The 19,911-nt window shown below is 38.5% G+C and overlaps 1 protein-coding gene and 1 pseudogene across 1 annotated transcript; one reads left to right on the top strand and one right to left on the bottom strand.

Annotated features, from left to right (window-relative positions):
* Nucleotides 1-1,549: 1,549 nt before the first annotated feature.
* On the top strand, nt 1,550-8,426 carry LOC135275301 (taste receptor type 2 member 46-like; annotated as a pseudogene).
* Nucleotides 8,427-12,866: 4,440 nt separating this feature from the next.
* LOC135275300 (E3 ubiquitin-protein ligase ZNRF2-like) lies at nt 12,867-13,935 on the bottom strand. The gene is given in 2 exon segments (XM_064376772.1): nt 12,867-13,551; nt 13,554-13,935. Coding segments are annotated over 2 exon segments (699 nt in total). The 3' UTR covers nt 12,867-13,234.
* Between the last annotated feature and the right edge of the window lie 5,976 nt (nt 13,936-19,911).

The raw sequence follows: 19,911 nt of genomic DNA, 5'->3' as shown, positions 1-19,911 counted from the left end.
TTTCTTCCAACTTGCAGGATAATGCCTAGACCAAGCTTTTATTGTGTTCTATAACCCAACTGTGGGGAAAAGTAGAAAATTTTCATCATTTCTGTGTCGTGTCAAGCAAACAAATAAACCACACTCTTGGTTTAGCAGAGTACCTATATCAATTAGGTTTCTCTGCCAGAGAAACCTCTACAGAACTACATTACATATTGATATGTCACATATCTTTTGATTCAGCTTTCCTAAGCTGGGTTTGGTGGATGGCTCTGGTAATTTGAGAAGGGCCAACTTCTGCATCTTGGAACTAGTTAGACTTTGGCCAATTTAGGCTGGATCAGGCAGAGGCAAACTGACTCCATTATTTTCTCATTCTCCTTCTGGGAACAGTGTAGTAGCCAGGTGATGCTCTCATAATAAACAGAAAAGAAAAGGAAACTCCAGTGTGGATGCCATCTCACATCTCCATGTGAAGTTTACCAGTTTTCCGTTAATCAAAGCAAGTTATGTGAGTGCACTGAGTCCAGGAGCAAGGTAGTCACCCTGTCTGTGGTGATAAAATATTGCAAGATTATATGTCAAAGAATGTGATACTCAGAAATATTTCTAAAAGTGATGAATATTTTAATATAATTACAAATATTTAGACATTAAATAGACGAGAGTAACTTTATCAAAGGTCTAAGCATGAGAGATATGTTTGATATATTTTTATGGGTTAAAAACCCTGAGTGGGATAAAAGGACTAATTTTACTAGGATGATCTCCTGAAAACTCAATTTCCATTTTGTAAATTATTTTGAAAATTCCTTTATTTCTGGAGGGGTGTGTGTATGTGTGTGTGTGTGTGTGTGTGTGTGTGTGTCTGTCTGTCTGTCTGTCTGTCTCTCTGTCTGTCTCTCTGTCTGTGTATGTTTTATGAGCTTGTTAACAATAATGTCATACAAAAGTACTGGTTAGCAGGAATAAGATTTTATGGTGTATTGACCTTCTTGTGGTTCTCAAGAAAACTTTGGACGATTTGGATTAAAAATTTTGGATTTTGTCTATTTAAATCTAGCATAAAATTGGTCATGGTTATGATCCTAGTTATGACTAATCTCCCTTTAAGAATTTAGACATTTACTTTATGAACTATGTGGTAAAATTTCCATAACCAATAGCTAAAGTTGCTGAACACAAATTATGGAGATGTGAAACGAGGAAAACATTGCCAAACATTGAAAGAGAATATGTCTTTATTTGCATGCTGGCAAATGAAATTCAGGCTTAGCTTCAACTTCAGTTGAATATTTCCAGTCTCTAACAAGAATAGTCATTGAATGAATGAGTTAAGTTGAGCTGTTTGAACATTAGAATGTTTTCCATAAATACATTTTTTGAACTCATCAATTAGCATTAACTGGTACTTTCTTGTTGACACTGGTCACAGTATTTGAAAGTAACAGAATGTTACTGCAGATTCAGAAATCAGGTGCATATAAAATTTAAGGTCAGGGTGTTAAAGGAATCACAGTCAGTGTTGTTAGGCTTTCATTTTTTCTATCCTTTTGTCTGTTAGGACATGATAACTTTTCTACCCATCATTTTTTCCATTCTAGTAGTGGTTACATTTGTTCTTGGAAATTTTGCTAATGGCTTCATAGCATTGGTAAATTCCATTGAGTGGGTCAAGAGACAAAAGATCTCCTTTGCTGACCAAATTCTCACTGCTCTGGCGGTCTCCAGAGTTGGTTTGCTCTGGGTAATACTACTACATTGGTATGCAACTGTGTTTAATCCAGATTTGTATAGTTTAGAAGCAAGAATTACTAATAATAATGCCTGGGCAGTAACCAACCATTTCAGCATATGGCTTGCTACTAGCCTCAGCATATTTTATTTGCTCAAAATTACCAATTCTCCAACTTTATTTTTCTTCAACTAAAGAGGAGACTTAAGAGTGTCATTCCAGTGATACTAATCAGGGCTTTGTTATTTTTGGTTTGTCATCTTGTCATGGTAAACATGGATGAGAGTATGTGGACAAAAGAATATGAAGGAAATGTGAGTTGGAAGATCAAATTGAGTGACACAATGCATCTGTCTGATATGACTGTAAGCACACTTAGAAACTTAAAATCCTTTACTCTATCCCTGTCATCTTTTCTCCTGTTAATCTGTTCTCTGAGTAAACATCTCAAGAAGATGCAGCTCTATGGCAAAGGATCTACAGATCTCAACATCAAGGTCCACATAAAAGCTTTGCAAACTGTGATCTCCTTCCTCTTGTTGTTATTTATGTTCTTTCCCTAACCACGTCAATTTGGTATCTTAGAAGGATGCTGCAGAATGAACCTGTCCTCATGCTCTGCCAAATTACTGCAATTATATATCCTTCATTTCATTCATTCATCCTAATTTGGGGAAGCAAGAAGCTAAAACAGACCTTCCTTTTGATTTTGTGTCAGAGCAGGTGCTGAGTAAAAGACCAAAACTCTTAAATTTCTGGATTAACAAGTGGGACATCGTGTGTCTCCAAGACAAAACAAACTGATGGTGTCTGGAACATTTTATACTTTCTGCTGGCTTTTTTGTAGTGTATGTCTTTCAGTAATTTCCAAAAGTAGACCTAGAAAAGTCTTTTACCTAAAGTTAGTCTAAAAAAGTATCTATATATGCATGTGTATGTGTATATGAAACACTTAAGAGACAGTGACAATAACATAATCTTAATCATTTTTTTACAAACTGCCAAATTATAGAAAATATGGTAAGAAATTTTTCAAAATCATGAAGCCATGTGTATTTCACATATACGTTTCATATCATCATGTCTTATTTGAAAAATTTATGATCTCCATTTATAATTGTTAAGAACTTACAGCTTAGTTCACAAAATGTTGCTCTTTTCCATTGTTACTTGTATCATACATGTGTACCATAGTGTGCTTAAACATCATTATGTGAACATCTAGTTTTTGGGGTGATATGAGAATTCTATTCTAAATCAATAATGAGGTTTTATCTTTGGAGTAGTTTCTATTTCATCATGAATTCTAATTTTATGTTTAGTTTAAAGCAAGTAATTATTGTTAGAAAACTATGCTTAAAATAAAATTCGAGGATGAAAAATATATTTGGAATAAATTTTGTATATGTCTATTAGAAACAGTACTGAGGAATATTAGATTTTATACAAATATGTGAACAATTGAGAAAAAAGTCATTTCTGTGATTGGGACAGAAACACATTGATGACCTCAAGTGCTGTCATAAGTCTCCATATACAGTTAGAAAGGTCATTTCTTCCAATTTTTAAGGTGAAGAAAACCTTTTTTGAAGTTGAGATCTGATGTCAAATATTTTAGTTTTATTTCTAAACCACCTCAGAGTCCCTGAATTGCCAATTATCTTCAACAACTTCCACATTTAAAATTCTTTGTAAACATCACATAAATGAACTCAAATCTTTATTACTTAAAAACAATCAATGTAAAAATAGTATAGAAATTATTAAAATCATTGAATTAAACTTTCTGCAAATGTTAAAATGACATCTATGAAATCTATGTATTGATGATAGGAAATTACTTAAATATTTGTTTTATTATAATCTAGTTGCAAATAATGCAGTGAGATAAAGAGTGTTGACATATTTAGTGACAGCAAGTTCCATTATAGGAAGAAAATGTATAACAGCATTAAACAAGTAAATTCAACAGACTGTGTTAATTCTTGGGGCTATGAAATTTTAACAGTGTTATTGAAACCTTTAGATAAATCATCTGATTTAGTTATTCACTTATCATACATCTTTCCCAGTATACTGTAAGCACTGTAAAAGCAGAGATCATAGAGATCTTCCTTACTGTTGACACCTAGGACTTAAAAGTTTGCACAAAAGATAGGTATCCAAAAGTATTTTGATGAACAAATAAATTAGTAAATACATGAATAAATTATATATATTGGGGTGGTGAACCAATGAAAATGAAACATCACAAAATCTACAGTTGCATGAATTTTCCTATTCTGGTTTTTTGTTGAGATTACAGGATTATCTAAGAGTAAAAGCGTGGGTTGAGATTATAGGATTCTTTCTCAGAGTAAGTGTGGCTATTCCATAATTGTAAGGGAAATATCACTATAATATAGCCTCAATTCAACTACATCAGATGAAAGACATGGATGGAGACAAGGTGGAACCTCTAAATCAGATGGCACCTATTACAATACCTTTAAAAAAGCACATAAAAGATTTTTGGATATTTGCATATATTTTTTCAATTGTGAATGATATGTTTGTATTGTGGTATTTCTAGCTGGTTATTATGTAATGAAAATAGCTATTCATTTTTAAAACTTGATTTAGTTATCAATGACCTTACTAAAATGTGATTTTTACATAATATTTTAATATCCTTTCTAAATGAACATTTTAATTGCCATATTATAAATTCACAGAAAAATGAATGAATAATAATTATGCCACTGAATAAATAGCTTTGGGGGTCTGGAACACAATGTCTGATATTAAAGTGATGACATTTATTTGGAAAGTAAGACCAGGGCAGCAATGGTGGGGACACATGGAAATTGAGGCAAGAGCAGATGTGAAACAATGTGTTGTGATGTATTGAAACAATGTGCTGTGTGTGTGTGACTGCGTTGTGGCCATTTCACAATAAGGTGAGAGTGATAGCATGGTGGTCATCAGACGTGTACACTTGGCTCCCACTGCTCTTCCAGAATGGCTACGAGGGGAAACCATAGCCAGCACGAGTCCATGGACACGAGAGAGGAGGGACAATGTATCTGCTCAGCTGTCTTCTGTTGTCGATTTCCCATTGGCCAGGGTTTACCTGAGGCAGAACTACCAACTCTACTGTTCTGCCTTCCATCATCCAGTCCCTTGGTGGCTGTTATGAAAGTCAGACGTCATCCCACAGTGTGGGATCATCCTCCCAATAGGAAGGATGATCTGGATCAGGCAAGGTGCTGGCCAAGAGAGTAGGAGACAGCCCAGTGAATCTGAGGAAGCACATGTTTGTGTCCAATACTCTCTACTCCTTGTACCACTCTGCATTGCTCATGTATTCCAAACATGCCTGGCTTTATGGGCATATAACTTCCACAGTTGCACAGCATCTTGTGCTTAGAGGCATTCATGCTTAGAAGGGCTTTATGATTGGATTAATCTTCTGAACCTGCTGTTTTGTTTTTTAGACAGAGGACACTCCTCTGCTGAAGAGGAAATGGTTTTGCATTAATTCCCTAGGGTTTTGCTCTCCCCTCTCCTATGGATTTGTCACAGACTTGCACAGAGTCCTATAATGCCCACTATGTATGCCTCTAGCAGGTTTGAGTTCTGCTGGATTATCTGGCACAATGGGCAGAACAGCTTGGGCCAGAGCCTATATCTTCTATAGAACTCTTTTTTGTTCTGGGTTCCACTTGAGACCAGTAGCCTTTGGAAACTCCAATAGTGAATCAGAGCAATATCCTGAAATGTGGAATATGTTGACTCCAAAATCCCAATAGGCCCCGAAACACTGTGCCTTTGGTGAGAGGAATTATATACCAGACAACATGCCATTTACCTTAAAAAGGATGTTTTGACATAAGGACCAGGAGCATTGGACCTCTAAAAGCACCATGTATTACAAGTCCCTGAATCTGCTGAAGTTTATATCTCTCTTCTTCTGGTATTTTACTTCTGTTAAATGTTATACTATTTTACTATGTTTAAGGAATTTATCACTTCCTGCTTATGGGTACCAATTAAAGTAATACTATTAATATATTCAATTAGGATGATGTTTTGCAAAATGCCAATTAAACTGAAAACAGAAGTGAAATAGCCCTGACATAAAACAGTGAAGCAGTTCTTTTGTTCTTACCACACCAAATTGTTTTGATTTTCTCTCACAATGGGCCTAGATTAAAAAGCATTCACCAAATCAAAAGCCACATACAAAGTGCCAGAAACCAAGTTCTGCTCAGTAAAGATACCACATTCTAGAGAGCATCTGCAAGTGCAATTTAAGTTTATGCTAATGTGCATTCATTCTATAATCCATCTGGTTTTGGAAGAGGGCAGAAAGGTTAACTGAATAGGAATACAAAATGTAACACCACCTCCATTGTTCATTATCAGGAGGACTTAAGATTTCTTTCAGTCATTTATCTCTGCTTCTCTAATTGGCTCAGTTCTGAGAACTGGCTGAGAGTCTTTGATTTTTCACATCAGAGGCTGACCTCAGGACTCAACTTTTTCAACTCTATTTTCCTCTTGGTTAATAATTATTTAGCAAAGTACGCAACCTCTTCAGCTATTGGCCATTCAACCCATTCCAGTGAGGATGTTGCTGTCACCCTCCATTAAATCTGACATTTGTAAGATCACCAGTGAGGTGTGTTGCCTTGCCAATGGTTAGTCTTCATGTTGCATGCCCTATTAGCAGTATCGAACGTAATTTATTTGCATTTCAAGATTCTGCCCTCTTCTGATTTTATCCTTGTTCACTGGGCACCACCTCTCAGTCTCCTTTACTAGTTCTTCCCCTTGTCTTTAAACTGAAAATATCACACTGTCCAAGGTCTGAATTCTACAATCTTTAATCAATCATGCTTGTTTTGTTGGTGATTTCATGCACTCCCCTTACTGATAATGTAGCCAAACGGTTCAACAGAGAGGAATAAGGTTATTCATTTACATAATCATATATATTATGTATTTATGTACATCTATTTACATATGACAAATTATGCAAACTCCTTTTTCTTCAAATGTCAAAGTTACATTTAAAAATAATCTGACCAAAAATCTAGGGAGAAGGTGGGAGCAACAATAATGTTTTTACTTGAATTTCTACCTATTCAGAGTTATGGTGACTCTGTATCCAATTTAGTTTTATTTAAAATATCAATGTAGATATTGATAGATTGATAGGCAGGAGATTTTAAGTATATAATAATCTATATATAATTACATAATGATACCAGTGAAGTAATTCATAGATAGAATTATGATTTACTAACCCATTTTTTATTTCTTGCATTTTGTACAATGTCTTAGTATCTGTCAATATCTCATTTCTTAAGTTTTACTCTATGATCATTTACTTATGATTTAATTTTTGTGAATGGTAGGAAATAAGAGTTTAAATTTATGTCTTTTTCCTTCTCTTTTTACTCCCATTTCTTAGGTAAGTTCATCTAGTCATGGTCTTACTTACTTTCTATGTTTTGATGATGCCAACATGTAATCCTTCAGCTCAGATCTCAACCCTGGTCTTCAGAATCCATTCTCTAATAGACTATTTGACATCTTTATTTGGTTGTGTAACAAGAACTTGAACTAAAATGTCCAAATCAAAATACTGATCTTCCCTCCAGTTTTCAAATCTGTTTCTTCTATAGTCTTTCCCTCTTCTGTTAATAACCACTTCAGACTTTCAGATGCTTAGACTAAAAAAATGGAGTCAACATTTCCTCTCTTTCAGAACTCATCTCTAAGGCATCAGCAAATTTTGTTGACTCTATCTTCAAAAACATGCAGAATCGAATCCCCGTCATCACTCTGCCCTACTCATATAAACTTCTGCATATTTTGAAAGGATATTTGCTATCAGCTTCTAATTATTCTTTCTAGTTCTGCCCATCCTTTTATTCTGATGTCTTCTCAGCGTAGCAACCAGAGCCTGTGAAGACGCAAATTTGATCATGCCATTCTTCTGCTCCAGATTTTTCAGTGGCTTTCATCTAATTCAGAGTAAAGGCCAAATCCTTACAAAATCTTATAATCATTTGAAGAATCTCATTTTGTCTGCCTGTCTGTCCTGAAACACCTGGCTTATCTCATGCTAGCCACACTGGCCTTTGTGTCATTTCTGGAATATGACAAGCATTGGCTCAGGGACTTCATAATTGTGTCCCTTCTTCTTGGATTGCTCTTTCTCAGAGATCAACACTAAACATTGTCACTCCTCCAATATCACTGAATCATTGAGCTTCCAATACTACCTTATTTAAAGAGAAATCTCATTTCACTTTGCAGGGTTTTTCTTTTGTAGCTTTGATTTTAGGTTCAGGGGTACATGTGCAGGTTTGTTACATAAGTAAATTGCATGTCACAGGTGATTGGTGTACAGATTATTTTGCCTCTTGGGCGATAAGCAGAGTACTTGATGGATATGGATATCTCTTTGATCCTTACTATCCTTCTTCCCTCTGTTCACATAGACCCTGATGTCATGTGTTCGCTTCTTTGTGTCCATATGTACTCAACGTTTAGCACCCACTTATAATTGAGAATATGTGGTATTTGGTTTTCTGTTTCTGTGTTTGTTGGCTTAGAATAATGGCCTTCAGCTCCACCCATGTTGCTGCATCATCTTGTTTTTTAATGATTGCATAGTATTCCATGTTGTATATATACCATATTTTCTTTATCCAGTCTCTTATTTATGGGCTTTTAGGTTTATTCCAGGTCTTTGCTATTGTCAATAGTTCTGTCATGAACATTTGCATGCATGTATCTTTATCATAGAACAATTAACATTTCTTTGGATATATATCCAATAATTGGATTGCTGGGTTGAATGGTAATTCTGTTTTAAGTTTCTTGGAAAATTGCCATACCAATTTCCACAATTGCTGGACTAATTTATATCTCCACCACCAGTATAAAAGCATTCCCTTTCAGCACACATTGCCAGAATCTGTTGTTTTCTTTGAGTTTTTAGTAATAGCTATTCTGACTGATATAAGATGGTATCTCATTGTGGTTTTGAATTGCATTTCTTTAATGATTAGTCATATTGAGCATTTTTTTTATATGTTGGTTGGCTGTGTGTATGTCTTCACCTGAAAATTGTTCATGTCCTTTCTATCAAGAAAAAAATACAAAAATTAGCCAGTCATGGTGTTGTACACCTGTGGTCCCAGCTACCTGCAAGGTTGAGTTGCAAGGATTTCTTGAGACAATGGGGTGGAGGTTGCAGAAAGCTGAGATCACACCACTGCACTATGGCCTGGGCAACAGAGTGAGACCCTGACTCAAAACAAACAACCAAAACATACACACACACAAAGAAGTTAGAATAGCAACCCTGCTTCTATTTTCCATTTGCTTGGTAGATTTTTCTCCATCTTTTAAATTAGAGCTTATTGGTATCATTGCATGTGAGTGTGTCTCTTGAAGACAGCATACCATTAGGTCTTGCTTCTTTATTCAACTTGCCACTCTGTGCCTTTTAATTGGGGCATTTAGCCTGTTAATATTCAAGGTTAGTATTACTATGTGGGGATTTGATCCTTTTATCATGTTGTTAGCTGATTATCATGCAGACTGGTTTCTGTGGTTACTTTATAGTACACTAGCCTATGTACTTAAGTGTGATTTTGTTGTGGGCAATAATAATCTTTCCTTTCTATGATTAGCAATCTCTTCAGGACCTCTTGTGAGGCAGGTCTGGTGGTAGTGAAATCCCTTAGCATTTGTTTGTCTGAAAAAGATCCTATTTCTACTTCACTTATGAAATTTAGTTTGGCTGGATGTGAAATTCTTGGTTTGACATTCTTTTTTAAAAAAATGTCTGAATATAAGCCCCTGATTGTAGAGTTTCTGCCAGTAGGTTCACTAAATGGAAGAAAATTTTTGCAATCTACCCTTTGTCAGCTGGGTAGATTGCTAATATCAAAATCTACAAAGATCTACAAAGGCTAATAGCAAGAATCTGCAAAGAACTTAAACAAATTTAAAAGACACAAACAACCCCATCAAAAAGTGGGTGAAGAATATGAACAGACACTTCTCAAAAGGAGACATTTAAGCAGCTAACAAACATATGAAAAACAGCTCATCATCACTGGTCATCAGAGAAATGCAAATCAAAATTACAATGAGATACCATCTCACACCAGTTAGAATGGCAATTGCCAAAGATCAGATGGTTGTAGATGTGTGGCATTGCCTCCGAGGCCTCTGTTCTGTTCCATTGGTCTATATCTCTGTTTTGGTACCAGTACTATGCTGTTTTGATTACTGTAGCCTTGTAGTATAATTTCAAGTCAGGTAGCATAATGTCTCCAGCTTTGTTCTTTTTACTTAGAATTGACTTGGCTGTGAGGGCTCTCTTTTGGTTCCATATGAAGTTTAAGGTGGTTTTTTCCAGATCTGTGAAGAAGGTCATTGGTAGCTTGACGGGGATAGCATTGAATCTATAAATTACTTAGGGCACTATGGCCGTTTTCATGATACTGATTCTTCTTAACCATGAGCAGGGAATGTTTCTCCATCTGTGTCCTCTCTTGTTTCATTGAGCAGTGCTTCGTAGTTCTCCTTGAAAAGGTCCTTTACATCCTTTGTTAGTTGTATTTCTAGGTATTTTATTTTCTTTGTAGCAATTGTGAATGGAAGTTTATTCTTGATTTGGCTTTCTTTAAGTCTGTTATTGGTGTATAGAAATGATTGTAATTTTTGCACATTGATTTTGTATCCTGAGACTTTACTGAAGTTCTTATCAGTTTCAGGAGATTTTGGGCTGAGACGATGGGGTCTTCTAAATATACAATCATGTCGTCTGCAAATAGAGACAATTTGACTTCTTCCTTTCCTAATTGAGTACCCTTTATTTCTTTTTCTTGCCTGATTGCTCTGGCTAGAACTTACAATACTATATTGAATATGAGTGGTAAGAGAGGGCATCCTTGTCTAGTGCCGGATTTCAAAGGGAATGCTTCCAGTTTTTGCCCATTCAGTATGATATTGGCTGTAGGTTTGTCATAAATAGCTTTTATTGTTTTGAGATGTGTTCCTTCAATACCTAATTTATTGAGAGTTTTTAGCATAAAGAGCTGTTGAATTTTGTCAAAGGCCTTCTCTGCATCTATTGAGATAATCATGTGGTTTTTGTCTTTAGTTCTGTTTATGTGGTGAATGACGTTTATAGACTTGCATATGTTGAACCAGCCTTGCATCCCCAGGATGAAACCTACTTGATCGTGATGAGTAAGCTTTTTGATGTGCTGTTGCAATTGGTTTGCCAGTATTTTACTGAAGATTTTTGCATCTATATTCATCATGGATATTGGCCTGAAGTTCCTGACAAAAATAAGCAATGGGAAAAGGATTCCCTGTTTAACAAATGGTGTTGGGAAAACTGGCTAGCCATGTGCTGAAAGCAGAAACTGGACCCCTTCCTGACACCTTACACTAAAATTAATTCCAGATGGATTAAAGATTTAAACATAAGACCTAACACCATAAAAACCCTAGAAGAAAACCTAGGCAAAACTATTCAGGACATAGGCATAGGCAAGGACTTCATGACTCAAACACCAGAAGCATTGGCAACAAAAATCAAAATAGACAAATTGGATCTAATTAAACTCCAGAGCTTCTGCACAGCAAAACAAACAATCATTAGAGTAAATCAGCAACCAACAGAATAGGAAAAAATTTTTGTAATCTACCCATCTGACAAAGGGCTAATATCCAGAATCTACAAAGAACTAAAACAGATTTATAAGAAAAAAACAAACAAGCCCATTCAAAAGTGGGTGAAGGATATGAACAGACACTTTACAAAAGAAGACATATATGAGTCCAACAAACGTATGAAAAAATGCTCATCATCACTGATCATTAGAGAAATGCAAATCAAAACTACATTGAGATACCATCTCACGCCAGTTAGAATGGCAATCATTAAAAAATCTGGAGACAACAGATGCTGGAGAGGATGCGGAGAAATGGGAACACTTTTACACTGTTGGTGGGAGTGTAAATTAGTTCAACCACTGTGGAAAACAGTGTGGCGATTCCTCAAGGACCTAGAAATAGAAATTCCATTTGACCCAGCAATCCCATTACTGGGCATATATCCAAAGGATTATAAATCGTTCTACTATAAGGACACATGCACACGAATGTTCACTGCAGCACAGTTTACAATAGCAAAGACCTGGAACCAGCCCAAATGCCCATCGATGATAGACTGGACAGGAAAAATGTGGCACATATACACCATGGAATATTATGCAGCCATTAAAAACGAGGAGTTCACATCCTTCGTAGGGACATGGATGAACCTGGAAAACATCATTCTCAGCAAACTGACACAAGAACACAAAATCAAACACCACATGTTCTCACTCATAGATGGGTGTTGAACAAGGAGAACACATGGACACAGGGAGGGGAGCACTATACACGGGGGTCTGTTGGGGGGAGGGGGGATAGCGGGGGGGGTGGGGAGTTGGGGAGGGATAGCATGGGGAGAAATGCCAGATATAGGTGAAGGGGAGGGAGGCAGCAAATCATACTGCCACGTATGCACCTATGCAACAACCTTGCATGTTTTTCACATGTACCCCAAAACCTAAAATGCAATTAAAAAAAAAATAAAAATAAAAATAAAAATAAATTGGTAATCTGTATTTTTTTTTTAAATTGCATAGCTGCAAGATGATTCACTGCTGATTAACTGTTGAGCAGTTTTATTTAAGAGGATAAGTATACTTAACAAACTGCAATTCAGTAGAGTATTCTATATTTAATTAAAATGTAATTATATAATGTGATTTACTCTTTGGACTGCATTCTGATATTAAACCTTCAATTTAAAAATATTAACACAGCTTTCCTATGTAGAAGTCTATTTTCCACTCTTGGGGGAAAAAAATGGAAGGACTTGAAATCATAGTCTACACATTCAGAGAATGTTTTTACTGCTTGATTAAATTTCTTGGTTTCACATTTAAGACTTTATAAGAAGTAAATTATATGTTTTGCAATTTAAGAACAGATGAATGCAGAAACATTACGTTGGAGAAAACAAAGAGATCCCAAACTAAACAACAAAACAAATCAAAACATAACAGTTGTGCCGCTCTGGAGAACTTAATAAAAAGTAAATCGACTTTTAAATCAGTTAACTTTGGCGTCTGAATACAAAATGTTTATCAGTATTACCTACGTAGATGACTATTAAGGGATGTGCAGCATTTTCAAAATCCCTGTGTGTCCTTTATATGCATGTTTGGTACACTGAGTTCTGTGGTCACTGTCCTCTCTTCAGTGGGATTCTTGTCTTTCCCCAGTACAATTGTCCATCTCTGTATTACCAAGTCCTCACAAAACTCAGATTTCTGGCTGAGTATGCCTGCGTTTTTGTTTCTCCAGAGACAATATCTTCATATTCTCTTGGTTTTTCAAGCATCTTGTAAAGACAAGAAAACCTATAAAACAGGAAGTTGATGCTTAATCTGAAGGGTGCTCAGGGCAAGATCTATTTACTTCAAACCATTCATCTATGCAGCCTTTATGATATATGCATAGACAAGGCAGTCTTTCTATAGTATCTCCCTGCTGCAGTTCTTCAAGGCATATTGTACATTCCCCAGCATCTTTACTCAGTACATCTTCGTTATAGGTTATTCTTGGCTTTGTTAAACACATTACAAGATGCAAATCCATTTCATCTGAGGGTACAAATTTTGAGCATACGGGGCACTTAAATCCTCCAAACATGTGCGGCGAGAGGTGAGCTGGTAAGGAGCCGATCACCAGACGCGGCCGCCGGGGCTCCCACTGGCCGGCCAATCCCTGCCGCCGCCGCCGCCACCGTCCTCGGGGCTGCTGTGCACCGAGTCCTGCGAGCCGTACGGGCCGCTGCTGCTGTTCGGGATGCTGAAGGAGGACTGCGCCGCGCGGGCCCCCGACGCCACGCTCCCCACGGCCCCGCCAAGGGAGCGGCTGCGAGGGGCCGGGGCTGCCGGGGCCGCCGAGGCCGCTGCGGCGCCGCCCGAGGCGGGCTGGTGCGTGACAGGCACCTGAGCCGGGAACCTCCCCGCGGCGGTGGTCCCATTGGCCCCTCCGCTGCTGCTGGAAGGCAGATCCGAGCCCGAGTACGCGCGCGTGCGGCCATTAGCGGCGGCCGGGCCGCTCTGCTTGGCGCCCATGTCCGTCCTGCCCCGGGCCGGGCCGGCGCGTAGCGCCCGGAGCTCCGGGAGGGCGGACCTGTAAAGGATTTTAATTCTCCTTCACTTACGAAGCTTAGTTTGACTGGAGATAAAATTCTGGGTTGGGGCCGGGCATGTTGGCTCATGCCTATAATCCTAGCACTTTGGAAGGCGAAAGTATGTGGATCACCTGAGGTCAGGAGTTTGAGACCAGCCTAGCCAACACAGTGAAACCCTGTTTCTACTAAAAAACTACAAAATATTAGCTGGGCATGGTGGCGGGCAACTATAATCCCAACTACTTGGGAGGCTGAAGCAGGGGAATCACTTGAACCTGGGAGACAGAGGTTACAGTGAGCTGAGATCACACCACTGCACTTTAGCCTGGGCGACAGAGCGAGACTCTGTCTCAAAATAAAAAATAAATATAAAAAATTTAAAAAAAAGAATTTCTGAGTTGAAAATTTTTTTCTTTAAGAATGTTGAATATCGGCCCCTACTGTCTCCTGGTTAGTAGGGTTTCTGCAGAGAGATCCGCCGTTAGTCTGATGGGCTTCCCTTTGTAGGTACCTGACCATTCCCTCTGGATGCCTTTAACATTTTTTCCTTAGTTTCAGACTTGGTGAATTGATGATTATATGTCTTGGGGTTGCTCTTCTTGAGGAGTACCTTAGTGGAGTTCTCTGTACTTCCTGAATTTGAGTGTTGGCTTGTCTTGCTAGGTTGGGGAAGTTCTCTTGGATAATATCCTGAAGTGTGTTTTCCAACTTGGTTCCATCCTCTCCATCACTTTCAGGTACACCAATCAATCATAGGTTTGGTCTTTTCACATAGTCCCATATTTCTTGGAGGCTTTGTATATTCCTTTTCATTCTTTTTTCTCTAATCGTGTCTTCAGTTTTGTTTCATTAATTTGGTCTTTAATCTCTGATATCGTTTCTTCTGCTATTTGGCTATTAATACTTGTGTATGCTTCATGAAGTTCTCATGCTGTGTTTTTCAACTCCATCAAGTCATTTATTTTCTTCTCTAAACTGGTTATTCTAGTTAGCAATTCCTTTAACCTTTTGTCAAGATTCTTAGCTTCCTTGCATTTGTTAAGAACATGCTCCTTTAGCTTGGAGGAGTTTGTTATTACCCACCTTTTGAAGCCTACTTCTGTCAATTCATCAAACTCTTTCTTCGTCCAGTTTTGTGCCCTTCCTGGCAAGGAGTTGTGATCCTTTGGCGGAGAGGAGGTATTCTGGTTTTGGGGATTTTCAGCATTCTTGTGCTGCTTTTTTCTCATCTTTGTGGATTTATCTACCTTTGATCTTTGATGCCGATGACCTTTGGATGGGGTGTTTGTGTGGGTGTCCTTTTTATTGATTTTGTTGTTATTGCTTTCTGTTTGTTAGTTTTCCTTTTAAAGTTAAGCCCCTCGTCTGCAGGTCTGCTGAAATTTGCCAGAGGTGGACTCCAGACTCTATTTGTCTGAGTATCACCAGTGGAGACTGCAAAACAGCAAATGTTGCTGCTTGCTCCTTCCTCTGGAAGCTTCATCCCAGAGGGGCACCTGCCAGATGCCAACTGGAGCTCTCCTGTATGAAGTGTCTGTTGACCTGTGCTGTGACTTTTCTCCCATTCAGGATGCATGGGGGTCATGGACCCACTTGAGGAGGCAGTCTGTCCCTTAGCAGAGCTCCAGTGCTGTGCTGGGAGATATGCTGCTCTTTTCAGAGCCGGCAGGCAGGAATGTTTAAGTCTTCTGAAGCTGCACCCACAGTTGCCCCTTCCCCCAGGTGCTCTGTCCCAGGGAGATGAAAGTTTTGTCTATAAGCCCCTGACTGAGGTTGCTGCCTTTATTTCAAAGATGACTTGCCCAGTGAGGAGGAATCTAGAGAGACAGTCTGGCCACAGAGCCTTTGCTGTGCTGTGGTGGGTTCCACCCAGTCTGAATTTCACAGCGGCTTCATTTACACTGTGAGGGGAAAACAGCCTACTCAAGACTCAGTAATGGTGGACACCTTTCCTGCCAACAAGTTGAGTGTCCCAGGTTGACTTCAGACTGCTGTGCTGGCAGTGAGAATTTCAAGCCAGTGGATCTTAGCTTGCTGGGCTGGGATGGGACCCGCTGAGCAAGACCACTCGGCTCCTTGGCTTCAACCCCCTTTCCAGGGGAGTGAATAGTTCTCTCTCATTGGAGTTGCAGGCACAACTGGGGTATGAAAAAAAAAATCCTACAGCAAGCTCAGTGTCTGCCCAAAGAGCGGCCCAGTTTTGTGTTTGAATCCTAGGGCCCTGGTGCTGTTGGCACTTAAGGAAATCTCCTGGTCTGCAGGTGGTAGAAACCGGGGAAAAAGTGTAGTGTATGGGCACGAGGGACAGTCCTTCACGGCATCGTCCCTCACGGCTTCCCTTGGCTAGGGGAGAGAGTTCCCCAGCCTCTTGCACTTCTTGGTAAGGTGATGCCCCACCCTGTTTCTGCTCGCCTTCCGTGTGCTACATTCACTGTCTAACCAGTCCCAATGAGATGAATGAGGAACTTCAGTTGGAAATGCCGAAATTACCTGCCTTTTGTGTTGCTCTTGCTGTGAGCTGCAGATTGGAGTTGTTCCTATTTGGCCATGTTGCCAGATCCCTGGCCAGATTCCTGGCATGATTGTCAAATGGGATGCGGTTTTCATTTGTATTACTTTGATGAACATATTTTTAGTTACTTTTGGCCATTTGTATGTCTTCTTTTGAAACACATCTATTCATGTCCTATGTCTGTTTTTAATTGAATTATTTTGTTGTCGATGAGTAGCTTGAGTTTCTTGTATACCCTGCATATTAGTTCCCTGTCGGATGCATAGTTTACAAATATTTTCTCTTTGCAGGTCATCTGTTGACTGTGTTGATGATTTATTTTGCTGTGTAGAGTGTTTTAGATAAATTAAGTGCCATTTGTCCAATTTGCTTTTTGTTGCCTGAGCTTTTGATGTCTTAGTCATAAGTTCTTTTCTAAGCCAATGTCCAGAAGAATTTCTCTTGTATTATTTTATGTCCACATTTTACATTTAAGTCTTTAATCCATCCTGAGTTATTTTTCTGTATGAGAGACGTGAGAGATAGAGATCCAGCTTCATCCTTCTGTATATGGCAATTCAATTTTCCCAGCACCATTCATTGAAAAGAGTGATATTTCCCAAGTGTGTGTTCTTGCCTGCTTTGTCAAAGATCAATTGCCTGAAAATACATCACTTTATTTCCAGATATTTTATTCCATTCCATTGACTTTTATGCCTGTTTCTATACCAGTCATATCCTCTCTTCATTACTGTAGTCTTGTATGATTTGAATTCAGGCAATGCGACACTTCCCATTTTGTTCATTTTGCTTTGAGTCTCTGGGTTCCTTTTTTTTTTTTTTTTTTTTGCTCTACAAGTAATTTTGGATTTTTTTTTTCTAATTCTGTAAAAAATGACATTGGTATTTTGATGAGGATTGCACTGAATCTTGATTTCTTTGGACACTATGGCTGGCCTTCTTAACATTCTTTCAACATAGCAAGTTTGTTCCTAACTTTATCAAGCATGTGTTTGCATTTTATTCAAATATACTCAAATCTTACCACATTAAAGCATTCTTTGAATACACAGAACCCCTTATTCTCCTAAACCTGTATTAATTATTTATCAAACCATTGTACTCTGAAATAGCCTAATACAATATTCACACTAATATTAACACTCTTATGTAGTCCCCACCACATTATATCAGATTGGTTTGTGTGACCAATAAAATATGGCAGAAATGATGATATGTTACCACTGAGATTAAGTTATAAAAGAAACTATGGCTTCATCTTTTGTTGTTCAGTTCCTGCCTTCTCTTTGTCTCCCTGTCTCTCTCTCTCTCTCTCTCTCTCTCTCTCTCTCTGTCTCTCTCTCTCAATTCACTTGCACTGGGCACACCCAGCTGCCATGTGTCTCAGGTCTATGGAGTGAATCTCTAAGCATCTCTCTCCTTGGACACAACAGAGGAGTAGACACCTAGAGAGGAGAAAGAAGTCTCCCACCTCCAGTTCTTCAGTCCTCACCTGACTTCCATAACAAGCTCACTGTTCTAGAGTTGATTCCAATATGGAGACCTGAGTGGTGAGTGATAGGCATGGTTCTGCTACCTCCTAGTTAGCCCTGCTTGAAAGTCAAATGACAGCTCCAACTGCTGATATCTCTTTGATAGTGAACTATTTTTCATTTTTTAGAATGAGCTTTTCTTTGCTTTGTGTTCATAATTGTATCCTACAGTCACCAAGGTCAATACTACTCTGTACCTGAATTTATATGTTAATTACATTTAAATTTCTTTCCTAGAAAACCTCCCATGCCCAACCACAAAGTGAGTAATTATCCATTTTCTCGATTATTTGCTTTGTTTTAAAAACATCTAAGTCTTCCTTCAACTTCCAAGGGACCTGCAAAATCCCTCTTAGTATAACTTTCCTCACTCTCAAAAGTCAGAAAATTGGCTTTTGTCTCTGAAATTCCCATTTCTCCCTTTTAAGTAGGAAAATGCATATCCTGAGTTACTGTATTCCTCTTCCTTGCTTTTTTTCTTCTGTGAAACACATGGTAGCATAGCTTCAGCATATAAGAAGCAAAATCTTTCAAGATTTGTCATGTGGGCAGATGTGTTATGTGATATTCACACTTAAATGATTACCTGACTGAATATAGGATTCTAGGTTTCTATTTTTACTTAGAATTTTAAAGCCCCTGTTCCACCACAGAAACAAGGAGTCATCTTGCAAGCAGAGAGCAGGTTTCACCAGACACTGAATGTGTTGATACCTTAATCTTAAACTTCCTAGCCTGCAGAACGTTGAGAAACTAATTTCTGCTCTTTATCATTACCCAGTCTGCCATCTTGTTATAGCAGTAGATATGGACTAATGCATAAACCCATCTGAGTTCAAATTAGTAAATAGCTCATTGCAACCTCTGTCTCCTGGGTTTAAGGGATTCTCCTGCCTCCACCTCCTGGGTAGCTGGGATTACAGTCGGGCACCACAACGCCCGGCTAATTTTTATATTTTTAGTGAAGACAGCGTTTCATCATGTTGGTCAAGCTGGTCTCAAACTCCTGATCTCAGGTGATCTGCTTGCCTCAGCCCCCCAAAGTGCTGGGATGGGATTACAGATGTGGGCCACTGTGTCCAGCTGGTCTTGTTGTTTTAATGTGGCAGAATATGCAAAACACACAATTTACCATTGAGATGTGCAGCTGGTGGCTGAGGCAGGAGAATCACTTTAGCCTGGGAGGCAGAGGTTGAAGTGAGCAGAGATGGTGCCACTGCACTCCAGCCCAGGTGAGAGAATGAGACTCTGTCTCAAAACAAATTGATTTAAGATGTAGAAAGACTGAATTATCCTATCACCATTAGATAATTTGCATTGCAGTATAAAAATCATAGCCAGGTTGGGCTTATCTTAAGAATGCAAGGACGGTTTAACATTCTAAAAATCTATGAATGGCATTGACCTCACCAGTACATTTAAGGGAAAAATATTATTTTTCTCAGAAATGAATGTACAAAAGAATTTTGATAAATGTCACATTCATTAATGATTAGAAAGAAAGAGAAAGAAACCTTTGAACAGACTAGGACCAGGGGAAACTTTAACCAAATAAAGACATCAACGGAAAACCTACAGTTGACATAAATAACAATTGGAAGATACTGGAGGCATCCCCCATAACGTCAGGAGCCCACTCACCACTCTGTTCATCACTGTGGGGAGGGTGCCCTTGCCAGAGCAATGAACGAGGAAAACAAAACCATGGAGATCAGAAACCAAGAAACAAAGCTCTCATTATTAGGGACATGAAGGATCTCACAAAAACATCTAAAGGAGTCTACAGGCATATTATGAAACAATTAGTCTGGGCACAGTGGCTCACACCTGTAATCCCAGCACTTTGGAAGGCCGAGGCAGGCAGACTGCTTGA

Source organism: Aotus nancymaae, unplaced genomic scaffold (assembly GCF_030222135.1).
Source record: "Aotus nancymaae isolate 86718 unplaced genomic scaffold, 86718_ANA_hifiasm-v0.15.2.pri h1tg000016l, whole genome shotgun sequence".
Lineage (NCBI taxonomy): Eukaryota > Metazoa > Chordata > Mammalia > Primates > Aotidae > Aotus > Aotus nancymaae.
Note: the sequence above shows the minus strand (reverse complement) of the source record. Positions and strands in the feature narration are given on the sequence as shown.